At 45.5% G+C, this 22,582-nt stretch overlaps 1 protein-coding gene across 1 annotated transcript in view; it reads left to right on the forward strand.

Moving 5' to 3' along the window:
• LOC139464009 (signal transducer and activator of transcription 5A-like) overlaps nt 1-22,582 on the forward strand; it is a 64,050-nt gene that overhangs the window by 24,971 nt on the left and 16,497 nt on the right. The window contains exons 15-19 of the mRNA XM_071245515.1: nt 810-998; nt 1,626-1,720; nt 3,898-4,037; nt 4,818-4,964; nt 5,650-5,704. Of these exons, the coding sequence (XP_071101616.1) occupies nt 810-998; nt 1,626-1,720; nt 3,898-4,037; nt 4,818-4,964; nt 5,650-5,704 (626 nt within the window). The remainder of the gene's footprint in view (nt 1-809; nt 999-1,625; nt 1,721-3,897; nt 4,038-4,817; nt 4,965-5,649; nt 5,705-22,582) is intronic.

Below are 22,582 nucleotides of genomic sequence, written 5' to 3' on the forward strand. Positions count from 1 at the left end.
AAAAGTGTCATATTTTCATGTTTGTTTATTTCTAAGTGCCTATCAAAGACTTCAAAGTTGAATTGGGTATTCAGGCTTGCTTGGTTGTGTGTCGGCCACTAGTTTGATTATTCCACCAATATTCAGGCTGGGATGAGTTAGAATATTTCCATCTTCCCGAGACAAGAGAGTTAACTGACTATAAAAGTCCAGTTTCCACCCTTGCCGAACTAGGCTGGTATTATGGAGTTACATTTTGGCTGGACTAACGAGTCTATGCATAGTCCAATCAATATCGCGCACCGAAATCAAAATCCGGTTCGTAAACTGTTGTGCAGATTTCGATCGATTGCAGGATTTGCAAAGCATGTGCACCACCAACTCGTTGTCAGCAGATATTTTCCAAATCTTTTCATGCTTTTAATCAAGGTGCTCACGTGATTTGATGCATTTCGCGATGTAAGACCGGTTTTATCACAGTTAGATCTTGATTATCGATCAGATCGTCCCGACTGGGCGCCACCATTTTGTGTGAAGCAAAAGCAAGGGATACAAGAGGTGGAATCTGATTGGTCCATAGGAGAGGCTTAAAGGGGACATAACTGGTAATAGCCACTGGTGGCGCTATGATCGAGCCCAGTAATTCCAGCTTAGTTCGGCAAGGGTGGAAACTGGACTTTTAAAGTCAGTTAACTCTCTTGCCTCAGGAAGATGGAATATTTCTGACTGCTGCAATAACTACAAACCGACAAAAGAAAAGCATAGTCTATTCAAGTGGTGATAGAACATGTGCAGATTCAAGCTTGTGAAATCTATACACTTATCTTCAGGGACGCAATCCCTTTGAGGTACCAGAATCGGTACTTTGGCCGCTCCTGGCCGAACAACTGAACGTGAAGTTTAAAGCTGCCACCGGCCGAGGGTTGACCGATGACAACATCAAGTACCTGGCCAGCAAGATCCTCGGACAGAGTGACGACTACACCAACATGTCTGTGTCCTGGGTCCATTTTAACAAGGTCAGGCTTACTTTCACACATCAACTTTGACCCCTATATTTGACACTTTCCTATGTCAATGTTGCAATATGAGAGTCTTAACGTTGAGGTTATTTTGTGCAAGTGGGCCCAGGTAAGCTTTGACTTGCTACATTGAAGGCCCAGGTAAGCTTTGACTTGCTACATTGAAGGCCCAGGTAAGCTTTGACTTGCTACATTGAAGGCCCAGGTAAGCTTTGACTTGCTATATTGATACCTTTTGATGTTAGGATGTTAGGATCTCAAAATGATAAGTAGATTACACCATTTATCAATCACTCGATAGTTTACAATCTGCTGTCATGAAGCTGGAATATGGCTGAGTGCAGCATTAAACAAACAAACAAAACAGTGGTTCTTGGTGGGATAATTACGAGTTGTTGATAGAGGTGGCATCAGTTCCCAGTTCGCCAAGCTTGCTATGAAGCAGGCTAAGTTGTGGGTCCGGTGATTACAGTGTTCAGGATAGTTATGTGTCATCATGTCATGTTTGCTCATGCTATCAACCACTGGTTGGTCTGGGCCAGGTCTGCCATGACACTGTTTGACTGCTGACATGCGATTGGTGTCAGAGCCTGGCCTTGACATTGGTTCTCATCTTGTCCCCAGGAGGCTTTGCCAGGAAGAAACTTCACGTTCTGGGAGTGGTTCTACGCTGTGCTGAAGCTGACGAAGGAGCACCTGAAGTCACCGTGGAATGATGGGTAAGTACTGGAGATTTACCATGGAATGTTTGTGTTGCTAGAGTGACTATTGTGTACAGTGAGAGTGTACAATGTGAGAGTGTGTTAGAGTACAATGAGAGCGTACAATGTGAGAGGGTGCTAGAGAGAGTACAATGAAAGTGTACAATGTGAGAGGGTGCTAGAGAGTGTACAATTAGAGTGTACAATGTGAGTGTACAATGTGAGAGTGTGCTAGAGAGAGTACAATGAGATATACAATGTGAGAGTGTGCTGGAGAGAGTACAATTAGAGTGTACAATGTGAGAGTGAGTACAATTAGAGTGTACAATGTGAGAGTGTGCTAGAGAGAGTACAATGAGATATACAATGTGAGAGTGTGCTGGAGAGAGTACAATTAGAGTGTACAATGTGAGAGTGAGTACAATTAGAGTGTACAATGTGAGAGTGTGCTAGAGAGAGTACAATGAGATATACAATGTGAGAGTGTGCTGGAGAGAGTACAATTAGAGTGTACAATGTGAGAGTGAGTACAATTAGAGTGTACAATGTGAGAGTGTGCTAGAGAGAGTACAATGAGAGTGTACAATGTGAGAGTGAGTACAATTAGAGTGTACAATGTGAGAGTGTGCTGGAGAGAGTACAATGAGAGTGTACAATGTGAGAGAGAGAACAATGAGAGTGTACAATGTGAGAGTGTGCTAGAGGGAGTACAATGAGAGTGTTCAATGTGAGAGTGTGCTAGAGGGAGTACAATGAGAGTGTACAATGTGAGAGTGTGCTGGAGAGAGTACAATTAGAGTGTACAATGTGAGAGTGTGTTGGAGAGAGTACAATGAGAGTGTACAATGTGAGAGTGTGCTAGAGAGAGTACAATGAGAGTGTACAATGTGAGAGTGTGCTAGAGAGAGTACAATGAGAGTGTACAATGTGAGAGAGAGAACAATGAGAGTGTACAATGTGAGAGTGCTAGAGTGAGTACAATGAGAGTGTACAATGTGAGAGTGTGCTAGAGAGAGTACAATGAGAGTGTACAATGTGAGAGTGTGCTAGAGGGAGTACAATGAGAGTGTACAATGTGAGAGTGTGCTGGAGAGAGTACAATTAGAGTGTACAATGTGAGAGTGTGCTAGAGGGAGTACAATGAGAGTGTACAATGTGAGAGTGTGCTGGAGAGAGTACAATGAGAGTGTACAATGTGAGAGAGAGTACAATTAGAGTGTACAATGTGAGAGTGTGCTGGAGAGAGTACAATGAGAGTGTACAATGTGAGAGAGAGTACAATGAGAGTGTACAATGTGAGAGTGTGCTGGAGAGAGTACAATGAGAGTGTACAATGTGAGAGTGTGCTGGAGAGAGTACAATTAGAGTGTACAATGTGAGAGTGTGCTAGAGGGAGTACAATGAGAGTGTACAATGTGAGAGTGTGCTGGAGAGAGTACAATTAGAGTGTACAATGTGAGAGAGAGTACAATTAGAGTGTACAATGTGAGAGTGTGCTAGAGGGAGTACAATGAGAGTGTACAATGTGAGAGTGTGCTGGAGAGAGTACAATTAGAGTGTACAATGTGAGAGTGTGCTAGAGGGAGTACAATGAGAGTGTTCAATGTGAGAGTGTGCTAGAGGGAGTACAATGAGAGTGTACAATGTGAGAGTGTGCTGGAGAGAGTACAATTAGAGTATACAATGTGAGAGTGTGCTGGAGAGAGTACAATTAGAGTGTACAATGTGAGAGTGTGCTAGAGGGAGTACAATTAGAGTGTACAATGTGAGAGTGTGCTAGAGAGAGTACAATGAGAGTGTACAATGTGAGAGTGTGCTGGAGAGAGTACAATTAGAGTGTACAATGTGAGAGTGAGTACAATTAGAGTGTACAATGTGAGAGTGAGTACAATGAGAGTGTACAATGTGAGAGTGAGTACAATTAGAGTGTACAATGTGAGAGAGAGTACAATGAGAGTGTACAATGTGAGAGTGTGCTAGAGTGAGTACAATGAGAGTGTACAATGTGAGAGTGAGTACAATGAGAGTGTACAATGTGAGAGTGCTGGAGAGAGTACAATTAGAGTGTACAATGTGAGAGTGTGCTGGAGAGAGTACAATTAGAGTGTACAATGTGAGAGTGAGTACAATGAGAGTGTACAATGTGAGCGTGCAAGATTGGTGGTTTTGGTAATGTCTGGTTTTGTTGCCGCCAGGTCCATTATTGGCTTCATCAGCAAGTACCAGGCCCAGGAATGGCTCCTCACCAAGACCAATGGAACATTCCTCCTGCGGTACAGCGACTCCGAGATGGGTGGCATCACCATCGCATGGGTAGCTGACAACGGAAAACTCGGTAAGTTTGCAGCATCACAAGTGTGTATCATCACTGTTAGGAGCTTTGTATCTGACACGGGAAACAGGTTGTGAAATCAAAGTGACAGCCTGGCAATAGGGGCATAAACAAGTAACATTGTCTTGGACTAACAGTTCTAAAAAATGTTGTTGGATTATTTCTTTAGATACTTTTTGAAAATCCCACCCATCCTACCCTTCTTTTTTTTTAAAATTACCCCTGTGTTTGAAAAGAATGGCCCCTTTTGTACTCCTAGATATGTGCATGTAAGGGAGGTAAACTAGCTATTGGTTTTTGCATTGACACATTACACACAAGAAACTAGGTTAAATTTACAATGTGTGAAGCTCTTTTTAGTGTCTCCAGGCTTAACATGGCTGGAAAACAGTTTAAATATATAATATTAATTTCAAAATTTGTCTCATCACGATATGGCTGAAATATTGCTGATTTGACGTTAAACTTCAACTCACTCACTCACTCACTCACTCCCTCACTCACCCAAACACCCACCCACTCACTCACTCACTCACTCACTCACTCACTCACTCACTCACTCATTAACATGGCTGGAATAATGCAAAAAGCAGTACAAAACACTCCATACTTCTCACACATATATATATACACACACTGATATGTAGGCCTATTATATATTTGAATCTCCAATTGTATAAAAACACCCAACAGTTGCCTGAAATGTTTCGTTGTTATTAGAACAACAAACTGTCCTTACCTGAACATGGTGAAAGTTAAACATGTAAGACTTTTCTCTATCAGAGGTGTGGAACTTGGCTCCCTTTACATCGAAAGACTTCTCCATCCGCGGTCTGGCGGACAGAATCAAGGATCTCAGCAACCTGGCATACCTGTATCCAGACATACCAAAGAACCAGGCCTTCTCCAAGTACTATGTGTCAAATCCAGGTAAACAAAGCACTTTTCTTGTTGGAATAACCTCTAAATGATGTGGAACAACTTGGTGAGGGCTTGACTCCACTGGAAGGTTGAGTGGGGAACCCAGATGGCTGGTGATCAGCTGTCACACACAAGGTTCTGACCCGTCCAGATCTGGGAGGGAATAGGTCTTCAGCAACCCATGCTTGTCCTCAGAGGCGACTAACGGGATTGTGGGGTCCAGCTCGCTGACTTGGTTGATGCACGTTATTGAATCCCAATTGCGTAGATCGATGCTCATGATATCAATCAGTGGATTGTCTGGTCCTGAATTAATTATTTACAGACCGCCATCATATAGCTGGAATATTGCTGAGTGCTGCGTTAAACAACAAACAAACAAACACACAAGATTTGATTCTGTATGATTCTTCTGCACTAGTTATGTTCAAATAAAAACAAATTGGACACTGTATTGTGCTGTGTAAAGCAGTGCCTGTTCTTTCTGGCCCATGATGATGATGATGATGATGATGATGATGATTTGAGTAATAATGAGTATTTACATTAATGATAATACCTATAAGTTACGTACCACAAGAGTCCATGTCATGGCTGCCTGCTTCAAGCAATTATTCTGGTTTTATTCAAACTTCTTTCTCAGCTTCCTGGGGAGTATAGAACCTGTGAACTACATGTTGTTTCTGTGTTTCAGAGCAGCCCAGTTCCTCTATCGATGGCTACATCAAGCCTACCCTGGTCAATGTCATGTGAGTACCTCCTGCTTATCTACAGTGGGGCACTGGTGGCCCAGGTGTGTGAGCACTACAATGCTGTGCAGAGTAGGCCTTAGGCATGCCAGGATATGCCTATCATGGGTTTCTATCCCAGAATATCCCTGAATGTGAAAAACTTGTCAGCAAGAGTGTGTGTCACCAAAGTCATACAGGCTTTCCTCCCGCCATCATAACCAGCTGAATAGCTACGATGAAACTGATATGGTGTTTAGAGAGACACTTAACTGTGAAGTTCCGGGGTAGGATAGGTCCTCAGCTACCCATGCTTGCCGTTACAGGCGACTATGTTTGCCATAAGAGGCGACTAACAGGCTCGCTGACATGGTTGATGCATGTCATTGTATCTCATTTGTGTCATATCTCAAGATGTCAATAACAGGATTGTCTGGTTCAGACTCAATTATTTACAGACCACCGTCGTATAGCTGGAATATTGCTGAGTGTGGCATTAAACAACAAACAAACAAACAAACAAAATCAAAGCAACACTAATCACAATACTCTCCCACCGATGCGACCAGTATAGTACTTCTGCCACAGGCCAGCACTATGTGACGATTCGTCACATCTTAAACAGTCCATTGGAGATACTGCATGTTTTCATCTGTTTCATTTTTTACAAGTTAACACATCTAGACAAACATGTGATAGAATGGTTTACCTTCATTGAGAAAATATCCTAAAACATGCAAAACCATTTCTATTTGTGTAGTTATCCTTTGTTTACATTGGTTGTACAGCTTCACTACTGTCATCAAAGCCCAACAGAGAGCTAGAGATACCGTCGCTTTGATGTATAAATATATATTGTCATGCACCTTACTTTCACAATTGTAGGAGCATATCTATATGATTATGCAAAACAATATGTAAATCGCCACAAAACACTTGCAATAGGCCAATCTGTTCTGATATCAGAACAAATGCAGTTGTTTACAAACAAGAGACAAGTCTTGGTCATGTGATATGCATATTAGTTTTGTAGCAGAGGTGTTATGCAAAGTCGCCACTGTGTCGGAGTGTGTAATCTCAACTCACTGACTAACTCATGTCCAGTTAGTGAAGACGCTTGACAGTATGGGTTCACTGCAACACGTTAGTCCACAATGTCATTGATGTAATAGGGGTTCACTGCAACACGTTAGTCCACAATGTCATTGATGTAGTATGGGTTCAATGCGACACGTTAGTCCACAATGTCATTGATGTAATATGGGTTCACTGCAGCATGTTGGTCCACAATGTCATTGATGTAGTATGGGTTCACTGCAACACGTTAGTCCACAATGTCATTGATGTAGTATGGGTTCACTGCAACACGTTAGTCCACAATGTCATTGATGTAGTATGGGTTCACTGCAACACGTTAGTCCACAATGTCATTGATGTAGTATGGGTTCACTGCAACATGTTAGTCCACAATGTCATTGATGTAGTATGGGTTCACTGCAACACATTAGTCCACAATGTCATTGATGTAGTATGGGTTCACTGCAACACGTTAGTCCACAATGTCATTGATGTAGTATGGGTTCACTGCAACACGTTAGTCCACAATGTCATTGATGTAATATGGGTTCACTGCAACACGTTAGTCCACAATGTCATTGATGTAGTATGGGTTCACTGCAACACGTTAGTCCACAATGTCATTGATGTAGTATGGGTTCACTGCAACACATTAGTCCACAATGTCATTGATGTAGTATGGATTCACTGCAACACATTAGTCCACAATGTCATTGATGTAGTATGGGTTCACTGCAACACGTTGGTCCACAATGTCATTGATGTAGTATGGGTTCACTGCAACACGTTAGTCCACAATGTCATTGATGTAGTATGGGTTCACTGCAACATGTTAGTCCACAATGTCATTGATGTAGTATGGGTTCACTGCAACACGTTAGTCCACAATGTCATTGATGTAGTATGGGTTCACTGCAACACGTTAGTCCACAATGTCATTGATTTAGTATGGATTCACTGCAACACGTTAGTCCACGATGTCATTGATGTAGTATGGGTTCACTGCAACACGTTAGTCCTCAATGTCATTGATGTAGTATGGGTTCACTGCAACACGTTAGTCCACAATGTCATTGATGTAGTATGGGTTCACTGCAACACGTTAGTCCACAATGTCATTGTAGTATGGGTTCACTGCAACATGTTAGTCCACAATGTCATTGTAGTATGGGTTCACTGCAACACGTTAGTCCACAATGTCATTGATGTAGTATGGGTTCACTGCAACACGTTAGTCCACAATGTCAATGATGTAGTATGGGTTCACTGCAACACGTTAGTCCACAATGTCATTGATGTAGTATGGGTTCACTGCAACATGTTAGTCCACAATGTCATTGATGTAGTATGGGTTCACTGCAACACGTTAGTCCACAAGGTCATTGATGTAGTATGGGTTCACTGCAACACGTTAGTCCACAATGTCATTGATGTAGTATGGGTTCACTGCAACACGTTAGTCCACAATGTCATTGATGTAGTATGGGTTCACTGCAACACGTTAGTCCACAGTGTCATTGATGTAGTATGGGTTCACTGCAACACATTAGTCCACAATGTCATTGATGTAGTATGCTTTTCCATCTAATGGACACTGTTATGAATGTGATAAACCTATACGATAAACTTGAATATGCAAATGAGGATGGTGGGGGAGGGAGGGCACTTGAGATAAGGAACACTGCATGATGCCTGTGAAGCGCTGCTGAAATAAGGAAATACTCATATTGATGGAAAGCACATGGGAATACGGGGGGAGGGAAGGGAATACGGGGTGTGTGAGGGGAATACGGGGGAGGGAGGGGAATATGGGGTGTGTGAAGGGAATACGGGGGAGGGAGGGGAATACGGGGTGTGTGAGGGGAATACGGGGGAGGGAGGGGAATACGGGGTGTGTGAGGGGAATACGGGGGAGGGAGGGGAATACGGGGTGTGTGAGGGGAATACGGGGGAGGGAGGGGAATACGGGGTGTGTGAGGGGAATACGGGGGAGGGAGGGGAATACGGGGTGTGTGAGGGGAATACGGGGGAGGGAGGGGAATACGGGGTGTGTGAGGGGAATACGGGGGAGGGAGGGGAATACGGGGTGTGTGAGGGGAATACGGAGGAGGGAGGGGAATACGGGGTGTGTGAGGGGAATACGGGGGAGGGAGGGGAATACGGGGTGTGTGAGGGGAATACGGGGGAGGGAGGGGAATACGGGGTGTGTGAGGGGAATACGGGGGAGGGAGGGGAATATGGGGGAGGGAGGGGAATACGGGGGAGGGAAAGGAATACCCGGGGGGGAGGGGGGGGGAGGGGGAGGGAGGGGGATACGGGGGAGGGAGGGCACTTGAGATAAGGAACACTGCATGATGCCTGTGAAGCGCTGCTGAAATAAGGTTTATTGGCCTTTTTGCATTGTTTTACAGCAGGGAGGGGACTCAGGAGAGCGAGTGAGTGAGTGATTGAGCACTGTGTCGGTTATATCACCATGTGTCAGCTTCATGTGGAAGCCCAGGTAGCATGCCATCATCGGCCCTGCATCGGCCCAACGTTGGCTACACCATCGGCCCAACGTCGGCAAACTGCATCGGGCCGATGAAGTTTTGCTCATCGGATCGACATCGGCCCAACGTCGGCAAACGTCATCGGCCCTGCATCGGCACTGCACCGGCCCAGCATCGGCCCAGTGTCGGCAAACATCGTCGGGCCGATGAAGTTTTGCTCATCGGATCGACATCGGCCCAACGCCGGCAAACATCATCGGCCCTGCATCGGCAATGCACCGGCCCAGCATTGGCTCAGCGACGGCAAACATTGTCGGGCCGATGAAGTTTTGCTCATCGGATCGACATCGGCACAACGTCGTAAATAGTTATCTGGCCAGCCTTCGGCCAGAAATAGGCAACTGTTATGGAATCAGCATCGGATGGACATCAGCCCAATGTCAACAACAATTATCAGCGCAGCATCTGCCATCTGCCATTGTCTTAAATAGGCCGATGTCATCAGAAGTCATAACTGACAACATCTCATCTTAATACTTCATGTAAACGATGCCACAATAGAACTTTTCCAATTGTAGTGTTAGGGTACATAAAACTAAACATTTCTAAAAGCTGCAACTAGCTGTGATGTTAAAGTTACAAAGATAAAAGGTATAACTAAAAATACTGAATTTTTAAAAAGATAATATTTTTTTATCATAGTTAATACTTTGAAAACCAAATGTAAGTAATATAAATACTTCTAGCTATACAAAACAATCGAAATGCTTACACTAGTTACAGTACTAATTTTATGTACCCTAATACATGTGTAGTTAATACTTATAAATAAACACAAAGAGCAAAATAGAATAATAAACTTTATTATTAATTAATTATTTTTTACAAGAAAACAGTGTTACTACCTGCAATAAGGCAGATATGAAACATATATTCTCAAAACCAGTTTTAAAACACAGTCTAAACATATACCCCTCATATTGGCCTGCAAAATTTCATTTATGTGGCTTCAAATTCGTTTGCGAGACAAACTTTTCCCCCCTATTTCATCAAGTTAAAAAAGCATGAAGCAAAGGCCATAACTCCATACAAAATAAGTTCTTATAACCATCTTCTGGAGTTTTTACCTTAGATAAGCACGGAAAGTTTTATTTATTAACTTCAGTAGTGTCCAAGAGAAGCTGGCAGTATATGTTCCAAGTTCAAAAACAAGGGTCATAACCCTGTGAAAAATATGTTGTCAACACCAGCTTTTTGGATTTCTTTGTTCCGTTGCAATTCAGCACTTTTGTTTGCAGATTCTCAATCTACACCTCTGTTTTACAGTACGCGTTTTCCTTATGCCATTTCTAAGCCTTGCTCCTGGAACTCAAAGCCATTCTTTTACACAGGTCACCATGTACTTGTTAGTGGCTTGTAAGAGCCCAGCTGCAGTCTTCCTCCTCAGCTTCTGTTTACAAATGATAGCAAAAAATGCATATTATAAGTCATTGCATGCACTCTCACAATTACGAGTAATGGACTTCACAAGTGTGTCAAAACAAGCTATTGATAACATAATGGAATAATAGAATAGGTAATACCCTGTTCACATGCACCACCTTACATATGTGTGTATATATTATTTTAAGTATTGACACCTGTTAATAAATACAGGGTTCACTCTAGGAATTTTCTGCCATGGGCCCTTTATGTGACAATTTCATATATTCCCTAGGTACACCTGCACTTGCCCATACAGCATAATGTTAAAATGTCCCATTGTATTTGAAAATGTGAGCCTTTTTCCAAATTTAGGGGCTAAAAGCAGAAGGCCCCACCCTAGAATTATCGGAATCCCAGTAAATAAATTGATGAGTTTATAATATGTGTAAATAAGTAAATTGAATTATGTGTAATTATATACGCAAATAACATAACCCCTCCCAATATTGCACGGTATATCCCTAATCTGTTTCTTATGTCAATTAAAAAAAATTCTATAACTGACATATCACCCTATTATTTTAGCACAATAAACATCCCCAATAACCACATGATAACCCCCCTCCTCCAATCTTGCTGGAGAACAGTTTTAGGTGTGCAATCTCTCTTGTATGTCCATCAAAAGTAAGTCAGCATGAAATTTTATTTGGAAGATTACCATAGTAAGTGTCAGGGGCCCTTAATAGGGCAAACATGATATCAAATATATGCTTATTAATATTTCAAGCAGAAACATGTATCAGTTGGTTTGGTTTGTTGTTTAACGCCTCACTCAGCAATATTCCAGCTATATGACAGAGGTCTGTAAATAACTGAGTCTGGACCAGACAATCCAGTGATTATCATCATGAGCATCAATCCATGCAATTGGGATCGATGACATGCATCAACCAAGTCAGAGAGCCTCACCTCCCGATCCCATTAGTCGCCTCATCCCATACGACAAGCATAGTTGCCTTTTACTGCAAGCATGGGTTGCTGAAGATATCTTCTACCCCGGATCTTCTATATGAATCAAAATTGGTGTAAATTTCCCATACTTGATACATCTAAAGAAATTTAATCCACTCACCAGTGCTCTCTCAGTTGCTCGATTTTGGAAAAGCTGCTAAGAGTTCATTCAGCTCATCCATGTTTGCCAATAGGAAATGGCTGAACATCTGGTTTTCTTAAATAGAAATATAAGAATATTATATATCAAGTTTGTGTAGCAGCAGTGAGCACTAATCTATTATGGTGATGATGTCAAGAGGTTAAGGGGAATATTGCTCAAAACATAAAAGTAACATTTAAATAAAGTTTTGGCCATACACAGATATCAGGTCCTTTCCTTAATTCATACATCTTATCTCATATATTTGCACTTGTACATACAGTCCTTATCTGGAGCCATGTAGCAGAAATAATTTCCAAGGGAAAGTAGTTTCACTTTAATAGCTATAGCCGCATCCATTGAAAAGCAGTGAGAAAATCCCCATATTGACATAATATTGAACCGATCCTGTGAAGTCTGGTTACCACAAAACAGATTTCATTTATTATATTATACCAAAATATGTAGATTACATCATGGTAAACCAAAACTGCAAATAAACGTTTATCATTAAAAGATCAGATACAAAGGTATGTACATATTACAAACACTTGTATGCCAAAAATAGCAGGAAAGTATTGGGGGCAAGTAATTTTATGCACAGTTTCATTGTTTGTAAACATAGGAAAAGGGATAATGATAAACTGAAATAACATATCTTTAGTTAGATTAAATCAAATTTGAAACAAGGCTCTGGGTGTTTTTCTACAATGGATAATGTCCTGAAAAATCTGTATTGAAGTATCTATTCTTCCTCATCAAAGTTTTACAATTAATTTGAATTTTGATTAAATAAATTACATTCTAAATTGTCTTGTAATATATATTTAGCATCATACCTTTGAAATAGTACATTTTTTAAATTTATAATTCAGTATTTCATCACAAATGTACATCATAAATTACTAAGTAGATAAGGCTACCACCCCCAACCCCCCCCCCCAAAAAAAGATTAATAAATAAAAAAATAAAATCCATTCTGAATTAGCCATATCTCAAAACCTTAATCGATCATTACAGATACCATACATCGGTATAAGATTTCTGATCGATATATAGGTCTAGGTCTATGTGAGGTATCCAAGTAGATCTTGATAAAATTGCCCACACCTGTAATACGCATTGATCGTTTACAAAAAGAGCTGTCCTTTCATTTCGCCCATTATCCAGAAAATGTTCAAAATTCGCAAGTAATTATGACATTAAAAAACATCAATTTTACTTTTTTTTAATTTCAACTTTTGGGTGATCGAAAACCGAACTCGGCAGTGTAGCTCCGTTCATCGATCAGTAGGAACATTAGCTGGATCGCAATGCTGAAAGTTTCCGAAAGCCTCGTTATGAATTTCATGTTCACTGCTTTTTGCGCTGACAGCAATCACAACATTGATTTGTAAATTCGAGTTTGTAATCAATTTCCTAACCTCATCCATCCCCACACTTAACAAATACGCCTGTGACAATGACAAATAAAGCAATGTTCATTCAAAAATACTAATGTAAGTAATTAGAGTAATACTCTCACTCCGAGATTGCGACTCGTTGTTTGAACATCGCTGAATCTACATGGAAATAAAACATATCGTCATGTTTTGTATTTGCCCTTGTCCCCGCGTTTTGCTAGAAATATGTATATGGTGTTTAAAAAATATAAATAGATAATCTAGTGAGGATGCAGTGTCATGACATATTCCACGGATTTGGTCACTGACGTAGAATTGACAGGAATGTGTTTCTCGAACTTCCAAAACACACAGGCCTAGATTTCTCTACTCACGTTGACACTTTTGAATGAACACTGTTTCTCGTTTAAATTGTAAGGTTTGAAAATGAAATTAACCCCTCGTAAATACAGAAATGAAGTAAACACTTACCGCAAAATAAGTTTTCCCTCAGCCCTCCACGCATCATCCTTTCGTCGTCTGCTTGAAAAGACGCGCGTGAGTAACAGCGCCCTCTATTACAAGAGTAGCTTCCCTTGAAGCATGTTGTGTAAACGTTGGACCAACGTAACATAACCGATCGCGATATTCCAAACTCTTGCCAACATCTTGTATTTTGCTGAATGAATTGTAAGATGTGACGAATCCCGTCTGTATATTCTCCTTCTGTTGTATGTGTGCAGCCAAAAATGGTCAGTGAATGTGCTTGATCTATTTCATTTAAAAATTAAAAATAAAGTTAATTTTTTTAGTTCGAATAGAATTATTGTATTGTTCGTAATTATATTTGATCTAAGGTTTGTCACATTGTAATCGACAAATGTGTTATTTCTTTTATGTTATCATAACAAAATCAAACCATATATCAGGTTCAATGTCAGTGCCAATCAACAGCATTGGCCCGACAGCGGACCGCTGCAGTTTGCCGATGCCGATATTGCCGGCGGTTGCCGATGTAAAGCCAACGTCGGCCCGATGTAGGTGTGCTGGCTGGGAGGCGACTAAATGGATGGGGTGGTCTTGCTTGGTGACTTGGTTGATTGTGTATCATCATATCCCATTCAGTAAGGATTGATGCTCCTAATATCAATCACTAGCTTGTATGGTCAGTGGTCCGGAATCAATTATTGACAGGCCACCATTATTTAGCTGGAATAGTGCTGTTTTAAATGTCAAACAAACCCTTAATGTTTGTGCATGATGGTGTATATTTTGAGCATTAGTTTTTAAGCAAGAGATGTATCAGTGACGTGTGTGGTACTTAGTTGACAATTTGGTCAGAAAGCCCTTAATAGAGACAAGGGTGGTGTTATAATAGCTGTAGGCCTCACTTGCATCAGCCATTGGTGCTCTGTTCTTAGACAGTCTGCTGGACCCTTGTTAAAGTAGAATCTGTGTCAGATATACCGGTACTGAAAGGCTTCCTGGCACATAGTCATACTTAGTGAATCAATTAGTGGCCTGGACAGGATTGATTTTTTCATCTTGTGAAATTAGATATAACTGTATTGGCTTAGCCAGGGAAATTAGATTCCAGTATCTATTCCAGTATCATATGATTGGGTACTTACAGTGAATTGGATAAAATGGGTTCATATTATTTTAACCATTCAATTGGGTGTCTATCAGGTGTACGCTCAGACTGCAGGCTAGCACTAAGGTGGAATAGTTGCTCTAAGTTGAAAGTTGCACTAAGTTGAAAGTTGCACTAATTTGACAGTTGCACTAAATTGACAGCTGCATTAAGATGAAAGTTGCACTAAGTTGACAGTTGCACTAAATTGACAGCTGCACTAAGTTGAAAGTTGCACTAAGTTGACAGTTGCACTAATTTGACAGTTACACTGATTTAATAGTTGCACTAATTTGACAGTTACACTGATTTAATAGTTGCGAAGGAGTAGTAGTCTTTTCAATTACTAAACACTCTCTTGGAGGACTAAGGTGCCACAGAATACTTCACAGAGTTGTGTTCCTTTGGTTCAATTAATCTTGTGAGTTCAAATCCCAGATTTGTCCCAATGGTGATACATTTGGTTTGTCTGTGCCATACTTATGCTCCTGGGTTTCACCAAACTTGCAAACATCTGTGCCCTGCATCATGCCAGGTCTAACAAAAGGATCTATTGATACAGGCTAGGATGCTGGGCGTAGGTAGTTTCTAGTGCTGGTTGCTCCGGTATAAAATTTGACCCTAACTACATGGTTTAATAGGACCATGATGAGTGGAATGCTAATGTATCAGAAACGTGATGAACTACATAATCTTGGTCAAGGCAGCCAAATATTGTGGTACTCGGTTGGCTTTTCTCATTATGAGGGATTTTACTTGACGAAAGAACTCAAGAAAGTACATGATCATAAGATAGGTCGCTTTCATGTCTGTATGAATTAGCCCTACTCGCATTACTGTATGGTAGAAAAAGGTATCCTTAGGATGCTGGTTGCAGGAGTTGGTCTTAAATATGCCTCAATGATCACAGGAGTGGAAACTGTTTGATGTAAAAATAATTGGGCAAATTGTCATAGTCAAGCCCTTATCATTATCACGGGATTCACTGCTCAACTGAAGGCTTCGCCTCCAGTGATCAATACGGTTATGGTTAGCAATTGTGTTCTTTGCCTTTAACATAACTGAGACATCATTGCCTTGTCATGACCTATGTCCAATGCGTATAAAAAAACCATGACATAATAGCCTCAGTTGGTACACAAAATACCTGATCTGTCACAAAGTTTAAATGCATGCCAAACCACAGTAACCCAAGCAACCAACACCCCCCCTGAACCAACCCACTCCAACCCCAACCACCTCCACCCTCCCTGAACCAACCAACTCCAACCCCATCCACCTCCACCCTCCCTGAACCAACCCACTCCATCCCCATCCACCTCCACCCTCCCTGAACCAACCCACTCCAACCCCAACCACCCCAACCACCTCCACCCTCCCTGAACCAACCCACTCCATCCCCATCCACCTCCACCCTCCCTGAACCAACCCACTCCAACCCCAACCACCTCCACCCTCCCTGAACCAATCCACTCCATCCCCATCCACCTCCACCCTCCCTGAACCAACCAACTCCAACCCCAACCACCCCGACCACCTCCACCCTCCCTGAACCAACCCACTCCATCCCCATCCACCTCCACCCTCCCTGAACCAACCCACTCCAACCCCAACCACCTCCACCCTCCCTGAACCAATCCACTCCATCCCCATCCACCTCCACCCTTCCTGAACCAACCAACTCCAACCCCATCCACCTCCACCCTCCCTGAACCAACCAACTCCAACCCCATCCACCTCCACCCTCCCTGAACCAACCCACTCCATCCCCATCCACCTCCACCCTCCCTGAACCAATCCACTCCATCCCCAACCACCTCCACCCTCCCTGAACCAACCCACTCTATCCCCAACCACCTCCACCCTCCCTGAACCAACCCACTCCGTCCCCAACCACCTCCACCCACCCTGAACCAACCCACTCCAACCCCAACCACCTCCACCCACCCACCCTGAACCAACCCACTCCATCCCCAACCACCTCCACCATGTCTGAACCAACCCACTCCATTCCCATCCACCTCCAGCCTCCCTGAACCAACCAACTCCAACCCCATCCACCTCCACCCTCCCTGAACCAACCCACTCCATCCCCATCCACCTCCACCCTCCCTGAACCAACCCACTCCAACCCCAACCACCCCAACCACCTCCACCCTCCCTGAACCAACCCACTCCATCCCCAACCACCCCAACCACCTCTACCCTCCCTGAACCAACCCACTCCATCCCCAACCACCTCCACCCTCCCTGAACCAACCCACTCTATCCCCAACCACCTCGACCCTCCCTGAACCAACCCACTCCAACCCCCTCCACCTCCACCCTCCCTGAACCAACCCACTCCATCCCCAACCACCTCAACCGTCCCTGAACCAACCCACTCCAACCCCATCCACCTCCACCCTCCCTGAACCAACCCACTCCATTCCCAACCACCTCCACCCTCCCTGAACCAACCCACTCCATCCCCAACCACCCCAACACCTCCACCCTCCCTGAACCAACCCACTCCATTCCCAACCACCTCCACACTCCCTGAACCAACCCACTCCATCCCCAACCACCTCCACCCTCCCTGAACAAACCCACTCCAACCCCATCCACCTCCACCTCCATCCCCAACCACCTCCACCCTCCCTGAACAAACCCACTCCAACCCCAACCACCTCCACCTCCATCCCCAACCACCTCCACCTCCCTGAACCAACCACCTCCACCTCCCTGAACCAACCACCTCCACCTCCCTGAACCAACCCACTCCATCTCCAACCACCTCCACCTCCCTGAACCAACCACCTCTACCCTCCCTGAACCAACCCACTCCATCCCCAACCACCCCAACCACCTTCACCCTCCCTTAACCAACCCACTCCATCCCCAACCACCTCCACCCTCCCTGAACCAACCCACTCCAACCCCAACCACCTCCACCCTCCCTTAACCAACCCACTCTATCCCCAACCACCTCCACCTCCACCCTCCCTGAACTAACCCACTCCATCCCCAACCACCTCCACCCTCCCTGAACCAACCCACTCTATCCCCAACCACCTCGACCCTCCCTGAACCAACCCACTCCAACCCCCTCCACCTCCACCCTCCCTGAACCAACCCACTCCATCCCCAACCACCTCAACCGTCCCTGAACCAACCCACTCCAACCCCATCCACCTCCACCCTCCCTGAACCAACCCACTCCATTCCCAACCACCTCCACCCTCCCTGAACCAACCCACTCCATCCCCAACCACCCCAACACCTCCACCCTCCCTGAACCAACCCACTCCATTCCCAACCACCTCCACACTCCCTGAACCAACCCACTCCATCCCCAACCACCTCCACCCTCCCTGAACAAACCCACTCCAACCCCATCCACCTCCACCTCCATCCCCAACCACCTCCACCCTCCCTGAACAAACCCACTCCAACCCCAACCACCTCCACCTCCATCCCCAACCACCTCCACCTCCCTGAACCAACCACCTCCACCTCCCTGAACCAACCACCTCCACCTCCCTGAACCAACCCACTCCATCTCCAACCACCTCCACCTCCCTGAACCAACCACCTCTACCCTCCCTGAACCAACCCACTCCATCCCCAACCACCCCAACCACCTTCACCCTCCCTTAACCAACCCACTCCATCCCCAACCACCTCCACCCTCCCTGAACCAACCCACTCCAACCCCAACCACCTCCACCCTCCCTTAACCAACCCACTCTATCCCCAACCACCTCCACCTCCACCCTCCCTGAACTAACCCACTCCATCCCCAACCACCTCCACCCTCCCTGAACCAACCAACTCCAACCCCATCCACCCTCCCTGAACCAACCCACTCCATTCCCATCCACCTCCACCCTCCCTGAACCAACCCACTCCAACCACCTCCACCTCCACCCTCCCTGAACCAACCAACTCCAACCCCAACCACCTCCACCCACCCTGAACCAACCCACTCCATCCCCATCCACCTCCACCCACCCTGAACCAACCAACTCCAACCCCAACCACCTCCACCCTCCCTGAACCAACCCACTCCATTCCCATCCACCTCCACCCTCCCTGAACCAACCCACTCCAACCACCTCCACCTCCACCCTCCCTGAACCAACCCACTCCAACCCCCTCCACCTCCACCCTCCCTGAACCAACCCACTCCATCCCCAACCACCTCAACCGTCCCTGAACCAACCCACTCCAACCCCATCCACCTCCACCCTCCCTGAACCAACCCACTCCATTCCCAACCACCTCCACCCTCCCTGAACCAACCCACTCCATCCCCAACCACCCCAACACCTCCACCCTCCCTGAACCAACCCACTCCATTCCCAACCACCTCCACACTCCCTGAACCAACCCACTCCATCCCCAACCACCTCCACCCTCCCTGAACAAACCCACTCCAACCCCATCCACCTCCACCTCCATCCCCAACCACCTCCACCCTCCCTGAACAAACCCACTCCAACCCCAACCACCTCCACCTCCATCCCCAACCACCTCCACCTCCCTGAACAAACCACCTCCACCTCCCTGAACCAACCACCTCCACCTCCCTGAACCAACCCACTCCATCTCCAACCACCTCCACCTCCCTGAACCAACCACCTCTACCCTCCCTGAACCAACCCACTCCATCCCCAACCACCCCAACCACCTTCACCCTCCCTTAACCAACCCACTCCATCCCCAACCACCTCCACCCTCCCTGAACCAACCCACTCCAACCCCAACCACCTCCACCCTCCCTTAACCAACCCACTCTATCCCCAACCACCTCCACCTCCACCCTCCCTGAACTAACCCACTCCATCCCCAACCACCTCCACCCTCCCTGAACCAACCAACTCCAACCCCATCCACCCTCCCTGAACCAACCCACTCCATTCCCATCCACCTCCACCCTCCCTGAACCAACCCACTCCAACCACCTCCACCTCCACCCTCCCTGAACCAACCAACTCCAACCCCAACCACCTCCACCCACCCTGAACCAACCCACTCCATCCCCATCCACCTCCACCCACCCTGAACCAACCAACTCCAACCCCAACCACCTCCACCCTCCCTGAACCAACCCACTCCATTCCCAACCACCTCCACCCACCCTGAACCAACCCACTCCATTCCCAACCACCTCCACCCACCCTGAACCAACCCACTCCATTCCCAACCACCTCCACCCACCCTGAACCAACCCACTCCATCCCCATCCACCTCCACCCACCCTGAACCAACCAACTCCAACCCCAACCACCCCCACCCTCCCTGAACCAACCCACTCCAACCCCAACCACCTCCACCCTCCCTGAACCAACCAACTCCAACCCCAACCACCTCCACCCTCCCTGAACCAACCCACTCCATTCCCAACCACATCCACCCTCCCTGAACCAACCAACTCCAACCCCAACCACCTCCACCCTCCCTGAACCAACCCACTCCATTCCCAACCACATCCACCCACCCTGAACCAACCCACTCCAACCCCAACCCCCCCTACCTCCCTTAACCAACCCACTCCATCCCCAACCACCTCCACCTCCCTGAACCAACCCACTCCATCTCCAACCACCTCCACCTCCCTGAACCAACCACCTCTACCCTCCCTGAACCAACCCACTCCATCCCCAACCACCCCAACCACATCCACCCTCCCTGAACCAACCCACTCCATCCCCAACCACCTCCACCCTCCCTGAACCAACCCACTCCAACCCCAACCACCTCCACCCTCCCTGAACCAACCCACTCTATCCCCAACCACCTCCACCCTCCCTGAACCAACCCACTCCATTCCCAACCACCTCCACCCTCCCTGAACCAACCCACTCCCACTCCAACCCCAACCACCTCCACCCTCCCTGAACCAACCCACTCCATTCCCATCCACCTCCACCCTCCCTGAACCAACCCACTCCAACCACCTCCACCTCCACCCTCCCTGAACCAACCCACTCCAACCCCAACCACCTCCACCCACCCTGAACCAACCAACTCCAACCCCAACCACCTCCACCCACCTCCACCCACCCTGAACCAACCCACTCCAACCCCAACCACCTCCACCCTCCCTGAACCAACCCACTCCAACCCCAACCACCTCCACCTTCCCTGAACCAACCTACTCCAACCCCATCCACCTCCACCTCCACCCTCCCTGAACCAACCCACTCCAACCCCAACCACCTCCACCTTCCCTGAACCAACCCACTCCAACCCCAACCACCTCCACCCTCCCTGAACCAACCCACTCCAACCCCAACCACCTCCACCTCCACCTCCACCCTCCCTAAACCAACCTACTCCATCCCCATCCACCTCCACCCACCCTTAACCAACCACCTCCTCCCTATAGAGGATAATTGGGAGGATTGTGGAGACACGTGATATCCTGCTGTATGGCTTCTCTTAACGAGCTTACAATGTGGGATTATAGCCATGGGGAGCTCTGGCAACTGTGAGATGCAGAAACTTTATGTAACGCTGAAGAAAACACAGAATTGACCACCCCATCCACCTCCATCCCATCTCCCACTCCCATTAACCAGCCTCAACTGCACTGCAACAACTCTGTCATCATATCCCAAATGGGCAGATCGATGCTCATGATGTAAATCACCGGATTGTCTGGTCCAGACTCGATTATTTACAGACCGCCAATATTTGTCAGCAGAACACGGATATAACAAAAACACAGACAGAGCAAACAAACAAATACAATGAAATGTTACTAAAATTACAAATTGCTCTATATAACAAACAAACAAACTCTCTACAGCAAATTAACATTCACAGCTAACTGATATTTGATCCCCGACATGCCCACATACAAATAATCAGAGTTAGTGTCATTGACAATTGTCTAAACCCAATCAAAACAGGTCAGATAATGAGAATCAGCACAATCAGTGGTGACACCTGATTAAACCTTATTAAATTCGCTTTATGTTAACCTTACCTTGGACTAATCTTCTCCGTACCATTAACTTTAAACGTATAAATGCTGCAATTATTGTGTATTGTGTAATTGAAGATGGCGGATGTTTTTGAGAGAAAATGTGAATAACGAACAACTTATAAAACAAACTGATTTCTCTTGTCCCCTGTACTTTTGTGTTTATGTTCTACTGTAGCTGGAATTTTGCTGAGTGTGAAGTTAAACAACAAACAATATATAATACTAAAATAGACAGCAATATATGTTTCCATGGATTCTTATACTTGAAGTTTCATAACAGTATGAATTATCTGTCTCTGTCCAGACATGATGGGTATTGTTCACAGTATTGATTGGCATTATTACACAACAAATGAGGGTTTACTAGATTACTTGGTGTCAATGATATATTGCACCTGACAAAACAGCCATCAATGATGGCAGACTTGTTCCCAGTGGTGTAGAAGAGTTAGCAGGCTGTACCCGAACAGATCAATACATAGCAGGGGAGCCACCCGATTGGTCAGAACACAGTCGTGATGTCCCTATAGAGGATAATTGGGAGGATTGTGGAGACACGTGATATCCTGCTGTATGGCTTCTCATAACGAGCTTACAATGTGGGATTATAGCCATGGGGAGCTCTGGTAACTGTGAGATGCAGAAACTTTATGTAACGCTGAAGAAAACACAGAATTGCCAGAACTTAATGTGGAAGGAAAGCCTAAAGTGATGCAGGTCTTAGACATTTACAACTTCTGTGAAACCCATGAGCATGGGTATGG

This window comes from Haliotis cracherodii, unplaced genomic scaffold (genome assembly GCF_022045235.1).
Source record: "Haliotis cracherodii isolate W230 unplaced genomic scaffold, xgHalCrac1.p SCAF_16, whole genome shotgun sequence".
NCBI classification, from domain to species: Eukaryota; Metazoa; Mollusca; class Gastropoda; order Lepetellida; family Haliotidae; genus Haliotis; species Haliotis cracherodii.